Source organism: Crinia signifera, chromosome 12 (genome assembly GCF_055691185.1).
Source record: "Crinia signifera chromosome 12, ASM5569118v1, whole genome shotgun sequence".
Classification (NCBI taxonomy): Eukaryota; Metazoa; Chordata; class Amphibia; order Anura; family Myobatrachidae; genus Crinia; species Crinia signifera.
Genome location: NC_139228.1, coordinates 20845784 through 20866004, shown reverse-complemented (window position 1 = coordinate 20866004; position 20221 = coordinate 20845784). Strand labels below are relative to the sequence as shown.

General features: G+C 47.6%; 1 protein-coding gene across 2 annotated transcripts in view; it reads right to left on the bottom strand.

Moving 5' to 3' along the window:
- PELI2 (pellino E3 ubiquitin protein ligase family member 2) overlaps positions 1 to 20221 on the bottom strand; it is a 67676-nt gene that overhangs the window by 23426 nt on the left and 24029 nt on the right. For both annotated transcript variants that reach the window (XM_083167447.1, XM_083167446.1), the window contains exon 2: positions 3321 to 3450. In XM_083167447.1, the coding sequence (XP_083023573.1) occupies positions 3321 to 3450 (130 nt within the window). The remainder of the gene's footprint in view (positions 1 to 3320; positions 3451 to 20221) is intronic.

The following is a 20221-nucleotide window of genomic DNA, read 5'->3' as shown; positions in this document are numbered from 1 at the left end:
TGCATGGGTTTTGGAAGATGCAGAGTATAAAATGATAATTCAATTATAATTCAAGCACCTCCTTAGCCGACAACTATTCAACTAAGACGGCATTACCTACAGTAGATGTTGCCTACTGTACAGGGGTGTATGGACACTCCCCAGCTGTACCGAAGCCTATACACCAGCGAGAAGCAGTTTACAAAATAAACGATACTGCCAGATTCAGTGTTATTGACCCATAATTAAAGGTTATATAAACAACCGTGCCTTGTGATTGGCTGTACTCTACAGTTGAGCACTATTACTCAAGTTCTATTGGCTGAAATGAGGACCAGTTAAAGTTCTCTGTATCTAATACTCCTGGGAATGTGTTTGTGTACTCCACAAAAGGAACTGCCCACAGGCACAGGAAGAACATATAAACTCCACACAACTTGCATACTTCAAAACCAAACGCATGACCCTGTGCTGTGACGCAGCAATGCTAACCACTGTGTTAAATATACACTTAAATATTACATTATGAAGTCTCAAGTACTTAAAAAAATAATAGCTACAATTACTCTTAACTCCAGCATATTAAGAATAATAGGGAGATGCATTAAAAACAATCAGCTGAAGGAACGTCAGCCGTAAACCAGCGATTGAGACACAAATGCACTAGAAATATAGAATCTATTAATATTGGATGAGGCAACTATCGATTTTTTTGGTTCCTGGCAAACGAGGCAGACTTTCCAATAAACTCAATTATGCACAAGCTTCTCGCGACCTCAGAGATGTCTTGTGAAAAAGGAGTACACAACGCAGGTCCCAGCGCTCCCGAGTCTCCGAGCAGTGGGGGTGGCTCGGACTTCCTCACATAAGCCACAGATGTTTGGGTGGAATTCACATCTGCAAGTGTTTAGATCGCATTCCATATATAGCAGCACAAAACTGGAACACAATGTCCGTGTGCGTTCTGGGACAAGCGGCAGAAACAACCCCAGCTCAGCCCTGCTTCTTGTCCCAAACTGCAGCGTCGTCCAAGTTACGTTGTCAGAAATGTCTCCATGACACATTGTCCCTGGGGGCCCGGTTACTCATCAGGTTAGGAAGTATTGTTCCAGGCAGTCCTATCACAGACCACGGACCCCTGGTAGCGGGTTCGGTAAACTGAATGATAGAAACTCACACACTGACTGAGCCATGCGTGGTGAAGTACAGAGGACCACATCTATAGCGATATATACCTCCCCATCTCCAGTACTGCAAAGCCAGCTGCTATAGACCAATGGGTGGAGACGAGAGCTTATGTCAACCAATGGCATTTCTCCTGCACTACATATTTCAGGTGGCCTCCATACTGTAAGCATTTCTGATGCTTATACAGACTCAAATAGACAAACTTTGGTTATAAAAAAAGAAAAAACGATTAGCCTTTTTGCGTTGACCATTTCCATGTCACCCTAGCCCTGTCGACCAAGTGGGTCAATACTTCTATTTAATGTGTGTAGATCGATCATACAACTCAGTTAGGTCACGTTTACATTAAACAAAAAGAAATAGCCAGCACAGGACCCTCGCTGTATATCTTCTGGTCCTTATCATAATGTTCTTTACACACCACCAAAACAATGGAATATCTTGTAACCAGGACCAAGATAAGGAATTCAAAACAAATGCTTAGCAGGAGACAAGCTGGGAAGTCTGCCCCAAAATAGAGCGTTTCTCACTTTCATATCACAAAGACTCTCTCTAATATAATATTAGAACAGCCTGAATAGAGCCTGCTGAACCCTGGCATGCAGGTACGGATCTACAGGATACAGCACAAGACTGATTTATGGCCACATACTGTATTTGCTGTTTGGGTCTATAGCCTGCATGTTACTAGTACACTGAAGTAATAGTAACTAACTGGAAGCAAACAGACGTGCTTATATCAATATATAGCCCTCTGCTACTCAGTTATACCACTGTGACACCAAAGATGCCGGGTCGCACCCATGTTTTTGGACTGTGCTCCAACCCGGATGCGACCCGTCAGTTGTCCCCTTTTACACCAGTGTCTCTCCGGCGTAATGCCGGGCGGCTGGCACCGGCGAACGTGGACCCTAAGCCGACGCTTGGAGATGACCAAGTGCCGGAAAATCCACCAGCCGGGCCCACTGTGATATTAACTGACACTCTGGGGGCAAGCCAAGCACCCAGGAAAGCTGCCACCAGCCTCCGTCCGGGAGGAGAACGCACACAGGCATCCATTCACCTCCTCGCCGGCTTGGCTGCTGTCTACATAGCACAGCAGCTGAGGCTGTACACGGCACCTACCCAACCTCCGGACGGTAGGTATGTGCTCCCTTCATTGGTGGAAAGGAGTCCCGGGTCTACCTGTTTACACAGCCCCTGACTACAGGTATGCCCCTTCTACCATGAGCATTTGCAGGGTTCGATTGCCGTTTAACAGGACAGGGGTTATTTTTTGGGGGGCCCATTAACACCAAGCCCAGACCCGGAGTGGTGCAGCAATAACCTGGGAAGTGGCTCTAGTGTAAAAGGGGTATAAGTGTTCTTCCCCAATACAAAATCCCAGGCTGTATATTAAGTTCCCCAGTGGGTGTCATGACGTTATATATGGTATAGACACAGAAGACCCGGGTGAGTCCTCGTCCACATGCTGCAAAGATCGTATTATCTCAGAGAACCTGCTTCATATAAAAACAAAAACTCTCAGGGGGCAATTCAGACTCGCTCGTGCAGGCCACATTCCCTAGCCAATGTTAGAGGTCTGCACATGTGCAAACCCCCCAAAGCGACCGCCTTCGGCAAGTTTCACACTCTACAGGGCTTTCGCTCCAGGGGCTGGATACAGGGGACCGTCCTGCTTGTGGTGGGCTGCTGAATTATTTTTCCGTGCGAACGCATGCAAGCAGATGTGTCCATGGCATCTGCTCCCCAGCACACAAGGGTATTTGGTGTGTCGTTCGTCCACCACCACCACCACCCCCCCCCCCCCCCCACTAGGATAGTAATACAGAGATGTATGGCGCCACCATGACAACATAACTGTATAGTAATGAAAATGGCTTACATAACACATTGCTCAGTAATCAGACATATATACGGCTAGCCCCGATATTACAGCCCATCTTATAGGGCATGAAAATATTCCAATCACACCCAAGGCTACATGTATGGGACACAGGCAGGTTCTTCCATAGGAACACCCCATCTGGGAGCTCTTACACACAACCTGCTATATACAGGGCAAATATAGACATACAACATTTGTTACAGGATCTTTTGCTCACTGACGCTGGAGCCACTTGTAGGAGGAGGAATACAAACAGTACACCTACCTTAGAGGCCTGTGGAGTGGAAATCACGTGTACAGCGCTGGCTCGGACGCCATTGGATTTAGGCCGCTTATAGAGTGCAAATCTACTTTTCCGCCGTCCCCTGTCCCCGTTCGGGAGGCAGCCATTGTACCTACAAAGAATAGAGAAAAGCCTTAGCGCAATGCTGGTAACAGTCATAGGAGGACAAGACCGATGAGTAAGACCTTCTTGAAGCGCGCGCACACACACACACATTTGGGACCATAAATGTTTATAAACATAAAAAGGGCAAGTACAAGCCAACAAAAGGGAATGTAAAAAAAAAAAAAAAAAAAATTGGAATATCCCTTTAAATCATCTCAGTGCCACAGAGCAACAAATGTAGTCCGCAGAACAAGGTGGCAAAGTGTAAAAATGCGGTATAAAATTAAATTGTTTGGTACTTGTGTAGTTTCACGGCGGCAGGCTATGCTGCGTAGCCCAACAGCAGCCTAGCGTAGTGTCCCAGCAGCAGCCCTGCGTAGTCAGTGTAGTGTCCCCGTCAGGCAGCGTAATCCCCGTACTGTCCCAGTGAGCTGCAGCTCTGTCCCTGGCAAGCCTAGTGAGCACCTCTCACACAGCGCCGGTAACCACCAGATCCCCTGCGCTGGCTTATGCTGGGGGAGAGGCGATCCATCTGCCTGAAACTCAGTAGTTTGTGCGACAGGGTTCGGCAACCGAGCCCGTGTCCGCTTCGGGGAGATGGTCAGGGTTAGGGGTAGCGCGTGCGTCTCATGCACAATAAAAAGGACGCATTTGCCAGTGCTCCATATTACATACTGGCAAATGCCTCAAACCCCCAGTATCGATGTCAGCCCGAAGTGTGGCAAGCACACGCGGTACGCGTCTTCCCGACCTGTTCATACCACCACTCTCCACGTCGGTGAGAAGTTGACTCTATAAAGTGTGGCAAGCGCAGCGAGCCACCGAGGCCGAAGCGCGGCAAACGCAGCGAGCCCCGCAAGGGGACGTGGAATACACGTCAAGTAATCCGCGTCCGCTCGCCACACTTTATAAAATCAACTCCACGCCGACGTGGATAGTGGGGGTATGAAAAGGTTGGGAGGACGGGCTGACGTGGATAGTGGGGCTGTTTCAGGAACACATTCACACCTGTCATGTCAGGCAGGTAAAAAAACTGTCAATGGTTCCCACACAATGTAATAAGTGCTGACTACGCTAACTACATAAGCCCCAGTTAGGCATGAACGTACACACAGTCGCAGACACAAGCTGACTATGCTGGCCGCGGGAACACGCTGATTACGATAGGGGCACTACGCTGACTACGTAACTGCCACCGTGAAACTACACAAGTACCAATTGTTTATTTATATTGGGCCTGTTGTAAATACAGCACAATAAAATAAATAAATTATCTGGGACAAACTATGTGGTCATGAAAAGCAGAGCAATCTAGTCTTCAAGATTTTGAGTGTTAACACTGTTTGATGCTAGGCAGATTTAACACCTTATCGGATTCACCTCCCTAGGTCTTTAGTGTGTGTGCGATTTACTGCATTGGTTCAGCTTACTTCAATGAAGACCACAAGCCACAAGCATGTGGCATAATACCAGGGATTCCTTACAATAGGCTTCAAAACAAAGTGGTTTAAGCCAGCCAACCGATATGTGTGCACACACACACACACACTCTCTCCAACAGGACTCCCATATTCGAAACAGTGGTCTTTAGGTCACCCCGTTAGATGACCTGACTTGTTTTACTTACAGAATAAAGACAAGGTACATTAGTTTGTTACCAGACAATTACTGATCTGTGAACGATGGAAACGGGTGTGAAAATGGAGGTGAACTTTTATTTTCTGTACATGTCTTAGAAGAGGAGATTTCAAAGACTAAACAAACATGGAATTCCACCGCCACACGCAGTTTAACCACTACAATAAAACAAAGCGTGTTGGAACAAAAGGAGGACCTGAAGCAGAAGTACAAAGGAAGCCATTGATATTGTAAAGGATTAAATCGGTGAGTCACATATTCAGACAAGCAAGCGCAGAGCATGTCACCCCGAGTGCTACAATATAAGCAGCTGCACTAGAGAGCAGACGGCAATTAACCTTTACGGGTCTATATACAAATATGCACATTCAGAAACCAGCACTCTAGGAAGACCTCCCGAGTCATTCAGGGGAAGAACTCATAGTTTGTGCCTCCAAAAAAAACTATTTTCTTATTTGTACCAGCGCGGAAGCTCCCAACATGTCCGTTTGCTGGTATTAACCACTTGCTCTGTGTGGTAGCAGCCCCAGCAACCACAGGCAGGAGGCTCTCTGATGTGGTCACATGACAGATGGAGGTAGAGGAAATTGCCTGTAGCTGAAGGGGCTGGGCTGTGACATAAATCACCTGTGTGACCGCTGACATCACTTGTACCCACCAGAATCCACTGTGATTGACAGGCAAGGAACCCAGGTTCAAAATTGCTTAGAGGTGAACTTAATTCCCCCTCCTTGAGCATTCTATGCCTGGTCTGTGCACTCAGAGCTGGCTGATGTGTGATCACCAGTAATGCAGAGTCCTGCTCCCCTAGGGGTACAGGCATATTCCACCTCACGCGACTGCTCCCAGGGTTAGTGCTACTACAGAAGTGTGTTACACCAAAGAGGGGTTGGGTATGGGTCACCTGACTGGGTATGGATCATTGGGTAGACAGCAACTAGGTCGACACCACTAGGTCAATATGCAGGAAGGTCGACACAAGTATTAGGTCAACAGTCAAAAGGCCACATGGCGTTTTTCCGTTTTTTTGTCCCAAATGTTGGCACAGTTGACATGGACACTGAAATGTAGCACTGCATGTGGTCGCCATGCTTCAAGCTCGGCACACTATTTTATTCTCCCACCACGCCCTAGTGGATCGTAGGGCATGAAATACCGCCTGCCGGCACATGTCGTTCCACTAAAAAAAAACATGAAAAACCCCACGTTGACCTTCCCCATGTCAACCTAATACTTGTGTCAACCTAATGAGCCTGTCAACCTAACCCATGTCAACCTCCAGTCAAGTAGACCTTCCTGCATGTCAACATTCAGCCATGTCGACCTAGTGGTGTCGACCTAACACTTGTAGACCTAATGACCGCATCCCACCTGACCCAGGCTTCTAACCATCACAATCTATCCCTTATCAAAGTGATCATTACACATGCCCATTTTTACAGCTTCAAGAGCTGAGTGCTCACTCACTGAACAATACCCCCCCCCAGCCATACCTGGTGCCATGGTAACGGGATAATCAATGCTATAATATTATGGCTGATGCACTGTACGTATGTACACACAAATACACATGTACACAAAAACACCGAAGACTGCTTCCTGCCGCCAATAATACAAAGTGGTCAGTGCAGAGACAAATGATTGCTGCATGAATCTGCCAGAACAGATGTTTGTTTCAGAGGCTCCCAGACTGGATTGTGAGCTTAGCAGAGCCCAGCGCGCACATCTGCTCCGGTCGTTCTCTATTTATTAACACACAGAATCAGGAATGTTATTAGATCCAGTCATCTGATCTGTTTATACGCAAGAGCTTTATTTTATTCAGAGAATGATTGGAGAGAGGAAACACCTGAGAATGAAGATAATGCAAGTGAGTTCTCAGAATGCCCAACGCTCTACCGCTCTCATTTACTGCCACCCCTAACAGTGCAAATACCCGATACCAGTCTCATACTCGACGGGAGACCTATATTAGTGCCCAGGAAATACACACCTGGCTGTTGGATAATAGGGAAACTCCCGGATTTAGTACCTACCATCCCGGCGTACTGGAGCTAGAACATAGAGGGCCGGATTCTCTAAGCTTCAAAAGTGATAAAATGGAGAGTGATAAACAGCCAGCCAATCAGCTCCTACCTGCCATGTCACAGGCTGGGTTTAAAAATGTCAGACAGGAGCCGATTGGCTGGCTGTTTATCACTCTCCATTTTACCACTTTTGAAGTTTAGAGAATCTGGCACCATTTTTTTGGGACTGTGAATGTACATTAATATCACTGCGTCGCTCAGGCCTTTATTCAGATCTTATAGCAGTACAGATTTGTTCTCAAAATGGGCAAAACCATGTGCACTGCAGGTGGGGCAGATGTAACATGTGCAGAGAGTTGAATTTTGGTGGGGGGTGTTGAAACTTATATCTAAATTGCAGTGTAAAAATAATGCAGCCAGTATTTACGCTGCACAGAAACAAAATAACTCACACAAATGTAACTATACATGTTACATCTGCCCCACCTGCAGTGCACATGGTTTTGCCCATTTTGAGAACAAATTTGTACTACGATCAGATCTGAATAAGGGCCTCAGTCACAGTGCCTTAAGGTGCCCACAGACGCATCGATCCCGGCGTGTGTTCTGTGCTTAACTAGCACACATAGCATCGCATCGTATCGTATGCCTTGTGCATGCGATGCGATAAAAAGCTACTACAAAAAGTATGTGCAGCACATACTTTTTGCACTGTGGGATGAGGTGCCGCGGGAGCGCGTACCCCATCGCATAGCATCGCCGGGATCGGTGCGTGTGTGGGCACCATTAGACCAGGGTTGCCAACCCTCCAAGAATGGCCGGGAGAGGCAATCGGGTCCCCCCTCCCGGCCCCCAGAAAGGGTGGGGCAAGCCTCCTGGATTGTGACCAGCTGCCCGCGGGGGTCCATGGGAGCAAATGACGTGCATTGGTTCACTGTTGCCCTACGTCGCTCCCCCCCCATATCCATGCAATTCCTGAAATACCAGGGGGGGGGGGGGGGGGTTGGCTATGTGGACGCAGTTGTGCTGACCACACTTGATTGTTAACCTAGACTTTGTCGACCCACGGACTGCATACCCGCAGCATGACTGATAGGCGGTGGCCATTTCGGGAGTAGATAGGGGTACCGCACCCATTTGAGTGCCGGGGCAAATGACTGCGTCTTCCAATACAGATTCATTGGCCTAACTGCGAATATTAAGCGGCCTACACATTAGGCAGATGTGCTGCTGAGCGATCAGGCAGGGCCAGTGTTCTATGGTGAGAACATTGGCCCTGACCGATTAATAACCAGCATGCTGGTCCCTACACACGGAGTGATGTAGCGGCATTTTCTACGTGATCTAGTGAGATCGTTTAGAGCAGGCATGTCCAACGTTGGCCCTCCAGATGTTGTGAAACTACACATCCCAGCATGCTTTGCAATAGTTTTAGCATTCTCTAATAGCAAAACTGTGACAAAGCATGCTGGGATGTGTAGTTTCACAAAATCTGGAGGGCCAACGTTGGACATGCCTGGTTTAGAATGCCCTAAAATCGCCTGGTGTGTAGGCCACATTACTTTAAGAGCAATTTAAACTTGTCACACACAATCGAGTCCTGTTGGAGAAAGTGCGCTATATAAATTATACTTGGATTCTCTGTCCAATCTAGGGCAACACGGATGGTGTAATGGTTAGCATTACTGCCTCACAGCGCTGAGGTCATGGGTTCTATTCCCACCATTGCTCTAACTGTGCAGAGTTTGTATATTCTCCCCGTGCTTGCGTGGGTTTCCTCCGGGTACTCCGGTTTCCTCCCACATGCCAAAAATATACTGGTAGGTTAATTGGCGCCCTACAAAAGTAACCCTAGAATGTCTGTGTGCGTGTACATGTGGTAGGGAATATAGATTGTAAGCTCCACTGGGGCAGGGACTGATGTTAACGTTCTAATACTGCGGAATGTGTAAATAAATCTATCTGGGTCATAAAAAAAAAAAACTCATGACAGCCTTTTTCTATGTGTTGACATTTTGCGTGTGTGTGCGTAGACCAATAGTGTCAACCTAATGACCGCACACTGTTCGCTCGCTTAAAAATCGATGAGATTCACCCTATTTTTCCCGAACAACCGTTTGACCATTTCCCAGATTTTGAGAGCAAATTGCAGATGGTCACTTATGATTGGACAGATAATCTTACAGTGTGTATCCAGCTGTACTCAGATAGGCGATTCTGCGGTTGACTCGTGGTTCCAACCAGATGCTGCTGCTTTGCGCTGCTAGTCTGGCCTGTTCATTCCCATGTAAAGATTCCTACGGACAGATTCAGCTGTAGCACCTGCCGGTAGTTTTCCCAACACGGCCACGGACATCCTCTTTGCATTGTGTCAGACCCTGGAGCCAAAACCTTTTTAGCATGTTTCAGGATAAGTGGCTTAAGCACATGCTCGATATCCAGCGAGCTCGATGAAGATTACGCATTCAATGTTAATTAACAAACAGGTTCTTGCTTACATCATTTTCCTGTGTTTAATCCCCTTATCCTGCAAGGCTCCGTGAGCGGTGCTCGCCACATCACAGTATCAGCTGACAGCAGGCCTTGGACTACCACCAAAGAGGCCTCCGACACTACAATGTCATACTGATGTGTTATAGCCCTTTTACACCAGAAAATGCAGGGACAATGGTCCCTGGATCATGTAGGGACATTCCCGGTTAGCCCCTCACGCCACCTTTGTCCCTGCATTTTCTGGTGTGAGGGGGGGCAGCAGGGTCCGGGCAGTGAGGTCCAGTCTGCGGGGATCAAGGCAGCGGTGGCTGGGCGCTTCTAGCGCTATTTGCAGGGCAGCGGGGCGGGAGGCGCTGGATTTGAAGACGTATTAAAAAGCCTGGCCGGACTCTGATTGGCTGAGAGCATCTGGCCAGTCTTTTCAAAAATTTTCAAATCTAGCGCTAGAAGCGCCCAGCTGCCGCTGCCCGGATCCCCGCCGCCCGGACCCGGGTAAGTAGCTTTCACACCAGCAAGTAACCTGGGCTGGTTGCGGGAGCAACCCTGCTTATTAGCAGGGTTGAAATCCTGGCAAATTTTCCCAGGAATTTTGGCTGGTGTGAAAGGAGTATTAGGGTGTGGGGCCAGGAAGGCTGAAGTGACTAGCTCCCGTACGTACAGGAGATACATGCACCTTAAGTTATATTCTACCTATTATTTAACACTTACATAATGCTGAGCATGGTATACCTGGGATTCAAACTCAAATCATCATAGTCAGTTTAAGCAGATCCACGTTGGCATTGTGCAGATTACATACATCTGCTTAAGTGCAATGGTTTAAACCAGGGGTAGCCAACTCCAGTCCTCAAGAGCTACCAACAGGTCACGTTTTCCACCTCACAGGTACACAAGTGCACTCATTACTGACTGACACATTTTAAAAGATCCACAGATGGAGCTAAATACTTTTTTTCGAGGACTGGAGTTGGCTACCCCTGGTTTGAACTAAAAATCACAAACAAGGATCACACAAATCATACTATTACGGATAGCTCACAAATGTGTGAGTAGGAAGATTGGTATAAAAATACCTTGCTTGGAGTGTTATGTAACTAGGTTACTGCAAATAGCTAAAACATTGGAAAGTAACAGTGTGTTCCTAAACCAATGTTTGATGACCAACGTTAAACATTGGCGCAAGAAGGGTTTCCCTTTGATGGCCCTTCCCTATTAGTATGTCTGGGAGAGGGGAGGGACCGAACCAATAAGAATTAGAATTGCATTGTATTGGGAGCTCCCCTTCTTCGTACGCACACACAGAAAGATCTGGGCTTATAAGCCAGCAATTTTACATGCATGCTTAGGCTATAGCTACTAAGAAGGATTTGCATCGCTGAACCTTCAATGCTAAGAATCCAGTACGGAATCTATTGCTGAACCTTCAATGCTAAGAATCCAGCAATAATTTATGGTTTTGTGACCAGCCTGTAAAAATAGTGTGATGCCAAATACATATATAGCCTTCTGTCCGTTTTACAGGGGAGGGAATTCATATGAACGCAAATTTATTTAGGAATGAAAGTGTCTAAAGCTATTCAATTGTCAACATTATACCCGCCACTTAAGCACGGTGATGCTGTTTACTGCCTTTGGCTTGAGTCATTAATATGGTGGAGCCCTGAGAAATGGAAACTGGAACAAGATTCCCATGGCTCTACTGTTTCTCTAGTGCGTTATCCTCCCTGCTAGCGGCACCAACACACAGCTGTAACCTACATATGTGCATCTACTGATGACCAGCATGGTAACAGACCTAGGAGGTCTGCCTATAAAAGTGACCAGCAGAGCTCAGAAAGACCAAACTGCAGGATAAATTCCCTTGTGGTTCTGGTGAATGGCACAGGTGGTATTGCAGCGATACGGTGACTATTCTTGTACAATAACAGCACCCTTCTCCGCTTTACACTGATCTATGCACTAACTAGTGATCATTCTAGCATTCTGCACCTTTCCAAACCCTTGCAGTTCCTCTCTCCTGTCTGGGGTGTCGCTGTCTGCATTGGTGCTTCTAGTGCAGTCTGGTCTGTATTGAGATACAGGCCACAGTGTGATAAAGACATAACAGCAGACAGCGACACCCCAGGTGGGAAAGAGGAACTGCACGTGATATGAAAGGTAATAGAATGAACATTACAGGCGGTCACATGTGACCGTACCAATAAGGTCACAGTCACAACTGACTAACTTTCATGGGCTGTTCGCTCTACTGCTGACCAAACAAGTTTAGCAGTCTGTATTAGCACTATTAAAGCAATATGCGTAGCGGTACAAAGACATTTGCATTGGACATTACAGTATTCATGAAGCTCTCTGACAATATGGTCAATAAACACACCCTCAATGCACTACATGCTCCAGCAACCCCTATGACAGGGCAAAAGACTCTGGAGGGTTGAGTGACCAATGATACACTGCAGTCCTGGCCAACCAGTGGCTCTTCAGCTGTTGGAAAACTACACATCCCAGCATGCCCTGCCACTGTTAGCCTCCCTTAAGAGCAAAATTGTGCCAGGGCATGCTGGTACTTGTAGTTTTACATCTGGAGAGCCACAGGTTAGCCAGGCCCGATACTCTGCAACACTGCCGGAATAAGATGCAACAATAAGTCCTCTTTGGTATTATTTTTTCATGTGTGCTTGTTAGACCACACGGCGCGGTTCCAGGCTCAGTGCAAAGACGGCACAATAAATCTCACTGTGGAGATTATGGAGATTTGAGGGCATGAGGGAGAGTGGTTACACAGGATGCATAGCAGGAAATATTCTGCGGGAATCCATGGCTGTGTGTCAGCTAGTGGCCAGCAACGGACATCTGAGAGCGGGAAGTAATGTGAAACATCCCATATCTCCCCGCAGCTTTCAACAAGTCATTTGTCATGCTGTAAAGCAGGTGCAGGGCCCTCTGCTTTGTCAGAGCTTCATGGTGGCTCTACAGAGAGAACGCAGGAGTGCGAATTGTCCTGACATGATTGTTACTAAGCAAAACCTTTGTTGCCATAGAAACAAACAATTCAGCTGCAGATCAGGAACTTGGGCCCATCTCGGGTGCCCCCTTACTCCCTACCTGCATTCCAGGTTATCCCAAGAACGGAGGAATGCAGATTTCACCACTAATATTTATATCAAGCTGATCACATCTGGGATGGAGAAAACCCAGCAGCAAATACACATCCAGAGTACAGCAAGAGGAGAGAATGGGTAGAATACAGAATTATCTCAATGCTGCAGGACCAAATGTACTCATTCACCTGGGCTCCTATCAGTGAAAGGCTAGTGTTATATGGTCAGCTACCCTGGAGGGGTGTGGATCGTATTGTCGACCCGACTTAAGTCGACAGTCATAAGGTGGACACCCTTGGGTCGACAGACAGCAATGTCGACAAATGGGTTAGGTCGACGTGGGTTTGTACACTGTTGTTTTTTTTACCCAAATGTCGACAGTCGACATTGACAAAGATGGAAGTCAACCGCAGCCCCTCGCTTCACTCGCTAGGGATTTTATTCTCCCACCAATCCCTAGGGGATGTTAGGGCATGAAATACCGCCTGTCGACTCAAAAACCAGTGAAAAAACCCATGTCGACCTAAGTCGGGTCGACAATACGTGACTGGCTAGTGTTATATTGTTAGGCAATTAGCTACTTGGAGGCCTGGGCTATTATTTTAATCATTTGTATAGTCTAGAGCGGACCTGGTCAAATTGTGGCCCTCCAGCTGTTGTGAAACTACACATCCCAGCATGCCTTGCCATAGTTTTAGCATTCCCGAACAGCTAAACTGTGGCAAGGCATGATGGGACTTGTAGTTTCACAAGAGCTGAAGGGCCACAGTTTGGCCATGCCTGGTCAACTAGTGGCTCTCAAGCAGTTTTGAAACTACATGTCCCAGCATGCCTTGCCACACAGTTTTGCTATTAAGGAACACTAGATCTATAGCAAAGCATGCTAGGATGTGTCGTTTCCCAACATCTGGAGTCACAGGTTGACCAGGCCTAGTACATTTAGATTTCCCTTACTCTGCAGTGCAGCCATGTACATGAATACCATGTTAAACATCTCTATAGCCACACAGAGCTAACACAGTGTGAGGCACAAGCTGTTGCAGCATCCTTCCGCCGGCACACGGTGACCACATACACTGTGACCCGGCATGACACAATCAGTGAGCCATCGGGGCAGCCTGTCCGCTGACCCAGTTATGCGGCATAGCTGCCAAACCAGGACTCCAGATTATCATGTTTCCACGGCAACCAAATGTAATTAGATTAGGGCTACAATAATTGTACCAAGTGAGGGCTCCACAAACAAACAATGGACGGCTCATTTAAGGGAAAATTACATAATTGCCCAGTTAAATATTACCATGTGCGGCCACCATTCTAGCATGATATTCATGGGGAAAAGCCTCCACAAACACATTAAACCAGAGTTTCCCCAAAGTGCACCATTACAGTAAATGAAAACAGAAATGTACTAATTAAGTTACCTGGGCTCAAGCAAGGATATCCTTAAAACCTGGACTGTAATGGCAGAGATTGGAAAACTGTGATGAAGTCCAGGAATGACCGGCTACACCGTCTAACGTAACACACCACAAGACAAATGGATTCGCCACCGCCCATATACAAAACCAACAACATATACAATCTCTCTGTACTGCCCCAGAGAACCGACCACTCCAAGAAAGTTTAAAAAGCAAACTGTTTGCTGCACAGACCAGTGTACAACCATATGATATCCGGACCCTGGGTCACCCATGTCTAGGTCAACAGGGTCGACTCAAGCCTTAGGTCGACAATGGGAAGGTAGACTAAATTTTTCACACTGTTCTTTTTAGCCGTTATGTGCCAACAGGCGGTATTTCATGCCCTACCATCCACACGGGGGCGTGGTAGGAGAATAGAATAGTGTGCCCAGCGCAGCAAGGCACCGTGCCCGAAGCATGGCGAGCGCAGAAAGCCATGCGAGGGGATGCGGTGCACTTAGACGGTGTCCATGTTAACGGTGATGACATTCCGGAAAAACTTGTGTCGACCTTTTGACCTATACATGGTCGACCCAATATACCATGGGTCCTCAAACTGCGGCCCTCCAGATGTTGTGAAACTACAAATCCCAGCATGCCTTGCCACAGTTTAAACACTCCCTTATAGCAAAACTTTGGCAAGGCATGCTGGGATTTGTAGTTTCACAACATCTGGAGGGCCGCAGTTTGAGGACCCATGCAATATACCATTACCCAGCCATACGATACAGTAACAGGCAAAATAATGGGAAAGATTCACATAGAACAGGATATACTTACAATCACCCAATATTGACATTAACTTTACAAAGATCAACAAAGTAACAGATATAGATATACACACACAAACAAACAAAGGCCCTTATTCCAGTTCACTCGCAAATGTAAATTCCTTCTCAAATGGACAAAACCATGTGCACTGCAGGGGGGGCAAATGTAACATGTGCAGAGAGAATTAGATTTGGGCGAGTTATTTTGTTTCTGTGCAGGGAAAATACTGACTGCTTTATTTTTACACTGCAATATAGATCTCACAGTGAAGTAAAACCCCACCCATATCTAATTTTCTCTGCACAAGTTACATCTGCCCCACCTGCAACAGATAACGCATTGTTGCCACTATAGAATTTGCCAAAACCAACACAAGCTATAGATCCACTTACAGCATAAAGTCCAAACTAAGAAAAAATCATATTTATTTTTAAGTAAAAAGGAAATGACAAAGGCTTGTGTCTCTCGGGCACCAGCAGCAAACTGACCCGTTACTGACCTTCGTATGTGTCAGGGATGAGCCAACAGTGCACAGAAATAAGGAATTTGGTACTTACCGATAATTCCCTTTCACCGAATCAGCAGGAGACACTGCAGTCATTACATGTGGGGATAGAGTAGGTGTACTGGAGGAGTGGCACTTTAAGAAAACTTTACTGCTGCAGGCTCCTCCCTCCTCTATCCCCACCCAGACCCCAGTCTTAGAAAAACTGTGTCCGAGAGGAGAAGAGAGACCAGGGCCAGCCCGGTAGGGAACGGAGCTAAAACATAAACAGAGTTAGTAGACAATGCACATAACGTGAACATACTAACAAAACAGAACACATAGGATTTTTGAAAAGTTCCCTATGTAACAATAACTATGCAACAAACATTGCAACAATAGAAAGAGTATATCTTTCACACACACACAAACCACACTAACATCATGGCAGGAGAACCAGTGCTGGGTGGGCGTGCAGTGTCTCCTGCTGATTCGGTGAAAGGGAATTATCGGTAAGTACCAAATTCCTTATTTCACCTACATGCAGCAGGAGCCACTGCAGTCATTACATGTGGGGATACATACCCAAGCTTTTAAGTCCGGGCGGGAGAGCTCTGGGGCTCCTGTAACACTGCCCTACTAAAAGCCGTAGCCGAGCTGGCGAAGGTATCAAACCGATAAAACTTTGCAAACGTGCTAGATCCCGACCAGGTAGCCGCTTTGCACACTTGTGTCAAGGAGACACCTCTCGCCATGGCCCAAGAAGTACTTACTGACCTCGTGGAGTGCGCTGACACTCCCGATGGTACCCTCTTTTGTGCATACAAGTAGGCTTCCCTAATTGTACAGCAAATCCATCTTGCCAAAGTCCTTTTTGTCGCAGGCCAACCTCTCTTAAGTGCATCGTAGAGCACAAAAAGGCTGTCAGATTTCCTTAGATGTTGGGTTCGCCTAACATAAACCTGTAAGGCTCTGACTACATCCAGAGAAGCATCTTCACCCTGAAGAACTGGTACAACAATAGGCTGGTTTACATGAAATGCAGAAACCACTTTAGGAAGGAAATTCCTGCTAGTACGTAGTTCAGCCCTGTCCCTGTAAAAGGTAAGGAAAGGAGACTTACACGATAGGGCTCCTAATTCAGAAACCCTACGTGCTGAGGCCAAAGCCAGCAGCATCACTGTCTTCCAAGTCAGAAATTTGAGATCCGCGGTGTCCAGTGGCTCAAAAACATCTGCCTTCAAAAACTCTAGAACCACCACTAAATTCCATGGTTCCGTAGGAGCAGTGAACGGTGGTTGAAGTCGAAGCACTCCTTTAAAAAAGGTTTGTACCTCAGGAATCAGCGCTATCCTGCGATGGAAGAATACTGAGAGGGCTGAAACCTGGACCTTGAGAGAAGCAAGCTTCAAACCTGATGCAAGTCCCACCTGCAGGAATTCAAGAAGTCTAGCTAGAGAAAAGATTGCCTTAGGCACCTTCCTAGCCTCGCACCAGCGGATGTATGACTTCCATATTCTATGGTAGTGAGACGCTGTTACATCCTTCCTTGCTTTAAGCATTGTAGGAATGACCGTTCCTGGTATACCTCTTCTCTTCAAAAGTTCGGCCTCAACCGCCACGCCGTCAAACGTAGACGAGGCAAGTTTTGGTAGACGAATGGACCTTGCTGCAGCAGGTCTTCTCGCAGCGGCAGGCGCCAAGGTTCCTCCACCATCAGGTCCCTGAGGTCGGAGTACCACGGACGCCTGGGCCAATCTGGAGCGATTAAGATGACTTCTGCTGCTCCCTTCTTTATCCGTTTGAGTACCTTTTGAAGTAACGGAATAGGAGGGAAGAGATATACCAGGTCGAAGTCCCAGGGAATGGAGAGGGCATCCACTGCCGCAGCCGCTGGATCCTGAGCCCTTGCACAATACTGGGGAAGTTTGTGATTCAGTCTGGATGCCATGAGATCTATCTGTGGCATCCCCCATCTCTGAACCAGCTGTTGGAAAACCTCCGGATGAAGACCCCACTCTCCCGGGTGGAGGTCCTGCCTGCTGAGGTAATCCGCCTCCCAATTTTCCACTCCTGGAATAAAGACTGCGGAGAAACCGGTGGTGTATGTTTCTGCCCAGGACAGAATCAGGCGGACTTCCCGCATGGCTGTCCTGCTCCTGGTGCCCCCTTGTCGGTTGATATAGGATACTGCCGTGATGTTGTCCGACTGTATCCTTACCGGCAAACCGACAAGAAGGGGGTGGGCTTGTGCCAGTGCCAACTTGATAGCCCGTAACTCCAAGATGTTTATGGGTAAGCGGGCTTCCTGGCTGGTCCAAAGACCCTGGAAAGTGCGACCCAGCGTGACCGCACCCCAACCCCGAAGGCTGGCATCTGTGGTCACCATAGTCCAGACCTGAGACTGGAAGGAGCGACCCTTGGTAAGGTTGGATGTATTCAGCCACCACTGAAGAGAGAGTCGAGCTTCCTTGGACAGAACAATGGTCTTGTGGATTTGAAGATGGGATCCCGACCATTGAGCTAGAAGATTGCCTTGGAAGGTCCTGGAATGAAACCTTCCGTAAGATAGGGCCTCGAAGGCTGCCACCATCAGGCCTAACAGCTTGGTGCACAAATGCACCGATACTCTGCGAGGCGTCAGGACCTGACGAACTCTCTGCTGGATGACTGTGACCTTGGATAATGGCAGAAAAACCCTTTCCTGGACAGTGTCGAACAACAGACCCAGAAATAATATCTTCTGTGTTGGTTCCAGCTGAGACTTTTTGAAATTCAGGATCCATCCATTCTGAACCAGGAAGTCGCAGGTAGTCCGGGCATCCTGTTGTAGTTTTTGTGGAGAAGATGCTTTCAGGAGAAGATCGTCCAGATAGGGCACAATCGTTATCCCCTGAATCCGAAGGGCTGATATCATGCAAGCCATAACCTTTGTGAAGGTTCTTGGAGCTGATGAAAGACCGAAAGGGAGTGCTCTGAACTGATAATGCTGATTGCGAATCGCAAACCTGAGGAACCGATGGTGTGGTTCCCAGATCGGAATATGCAAATAGGCATCCTTTATGTCCAGTGATAAGAGGAACTCCCTTGGCTCCAGGCTTGCAATGACTGACCTTATAGATTCCATCTTGAACCTGTGGTACACGATGTAATCGTTGAGGTGCTTCAGATTGAGAATGGGCCTTACCGAACCGTCCGGCTTCGGTACTAGAAAAAGACTTGAGTAATAACCCATCTTTTCCTGAGCTCTGGGGACAGGTATAATGACCCCTGCTTGTAAAAAACTTTGAATGGAGTTGACCAAAGCTGCTTGTGTTGTTACTAAAGCAGGTAGGCCTGTTGTAAAAAACCTGTTCGGCGGAGCCTGAACAAACTCCAGTTTGTACCCGTGTTCCACAATCTGAAGCACCCAACTGTCTCGACAGTGAGACCTCCAGACGTTCTTGAAGAGGGATAACCTTGCGCCCACCTTGGGATCCCCCAAATGGGCGGGAAGCCCGTCATGCCACAGGTTTGTCTGCAACCTTGGTTTCTGCACGACGGGTAGAGGTAACTGCGGCTGTGGCTCCTCTGCCACCTCTGCCTCTACGCCCTCGAAAGGACGAAAAACCTCCCCTGGCACGTCCTCTGAATGAGGCGCCCCCTCTGAAAGCCCGAAAGGACGGTGTAAATTGTCTCTTCGGTGGGGGAGTGGCCGAAGGGAGGAAGGTAGACTTACCTCCGGTTGCTTGAGCAATGAGCTTGTCAAGCTCAGGCCCAAACAACATATCTCCCGCATAAGGCAAAGCTTCTACTGCCTTTTTTATGTCGGCCTCCGCCTGCCAAGATCTTAACCAGATAGTACGTCTGGCCAATACCGCTGAAGCTGAGATTTTAGCACCCAACTCAGCTACATCTGAAGCAGCTTCTCCTGTATAGACAGCTGCATCCTTAACATACAGAGCCAGCTGTAGCAGCTCGTCACGGGGCCTACCGCTCTGTAAACCCAACGCAAGCTCTTCAGACCATTTTTCCATGGCCTTACTGACCCAGGCTGAAGCTAAGGCTGGTCTGAGCAAGACCCCTGCCGTGGTATAAATAGTTTTTACCGTGGTCTCAAGACGGCGGTCAGGAGCCTCCTTTAGAGCCACTGCAGCCGGAACTGGAAGCGTAGTTCGCTTGGATAGCCTGGACAGCGAGACATCAGCTGGAGGCGGAGTCTCCCATTTTTCCCTAGATTCTGGAGAAAAAGGGTAAAGCAACTTCATGCGCCTAGACAATTGGAATTTTCTGTCTGGCGTTTTCCATACATTTAGGAGAGGTCTGTCCAATTCAGCCGAATCAGGGAAGGTAACCTGCTGTTTTTGTGTCCGCCCAAATAAGGACAAAGGAACCGGAGTATCGTCCTCCACCAAATTAAGTGTGGTGCGAACAGCCTGAATCAGGCCCTCTACCCCCTGAGGATCATCACGCTGTAGCGCCTCATCCTGAATGAATTCAGGTTCATCTACCTGAAGCAAATCCACATCTTCATCCCCATCAGTATCATTATCATCCTGTAATTGACCTATGGGAGATCTGGGACGCTTTTGTGGAGGTCGTGAAGGCCCAGCTACAGGGTTGGACCCAGAGGCCACAGATTGCATCAGCGTCTTAACCCAGGCTGGTTCAGTAGAACCCATAATGGACAGGTGAGCATGAAATCTCTCCCTGTCCTTCCTGGAAGCAGCTAATTCTGCAGCCAATCCAGCCAACACATTCTGTAGTAAAGGCTCAGAAGATTCTGACTGAGAAGACTGTGTCTGAGGTTCAACTTCCTGTG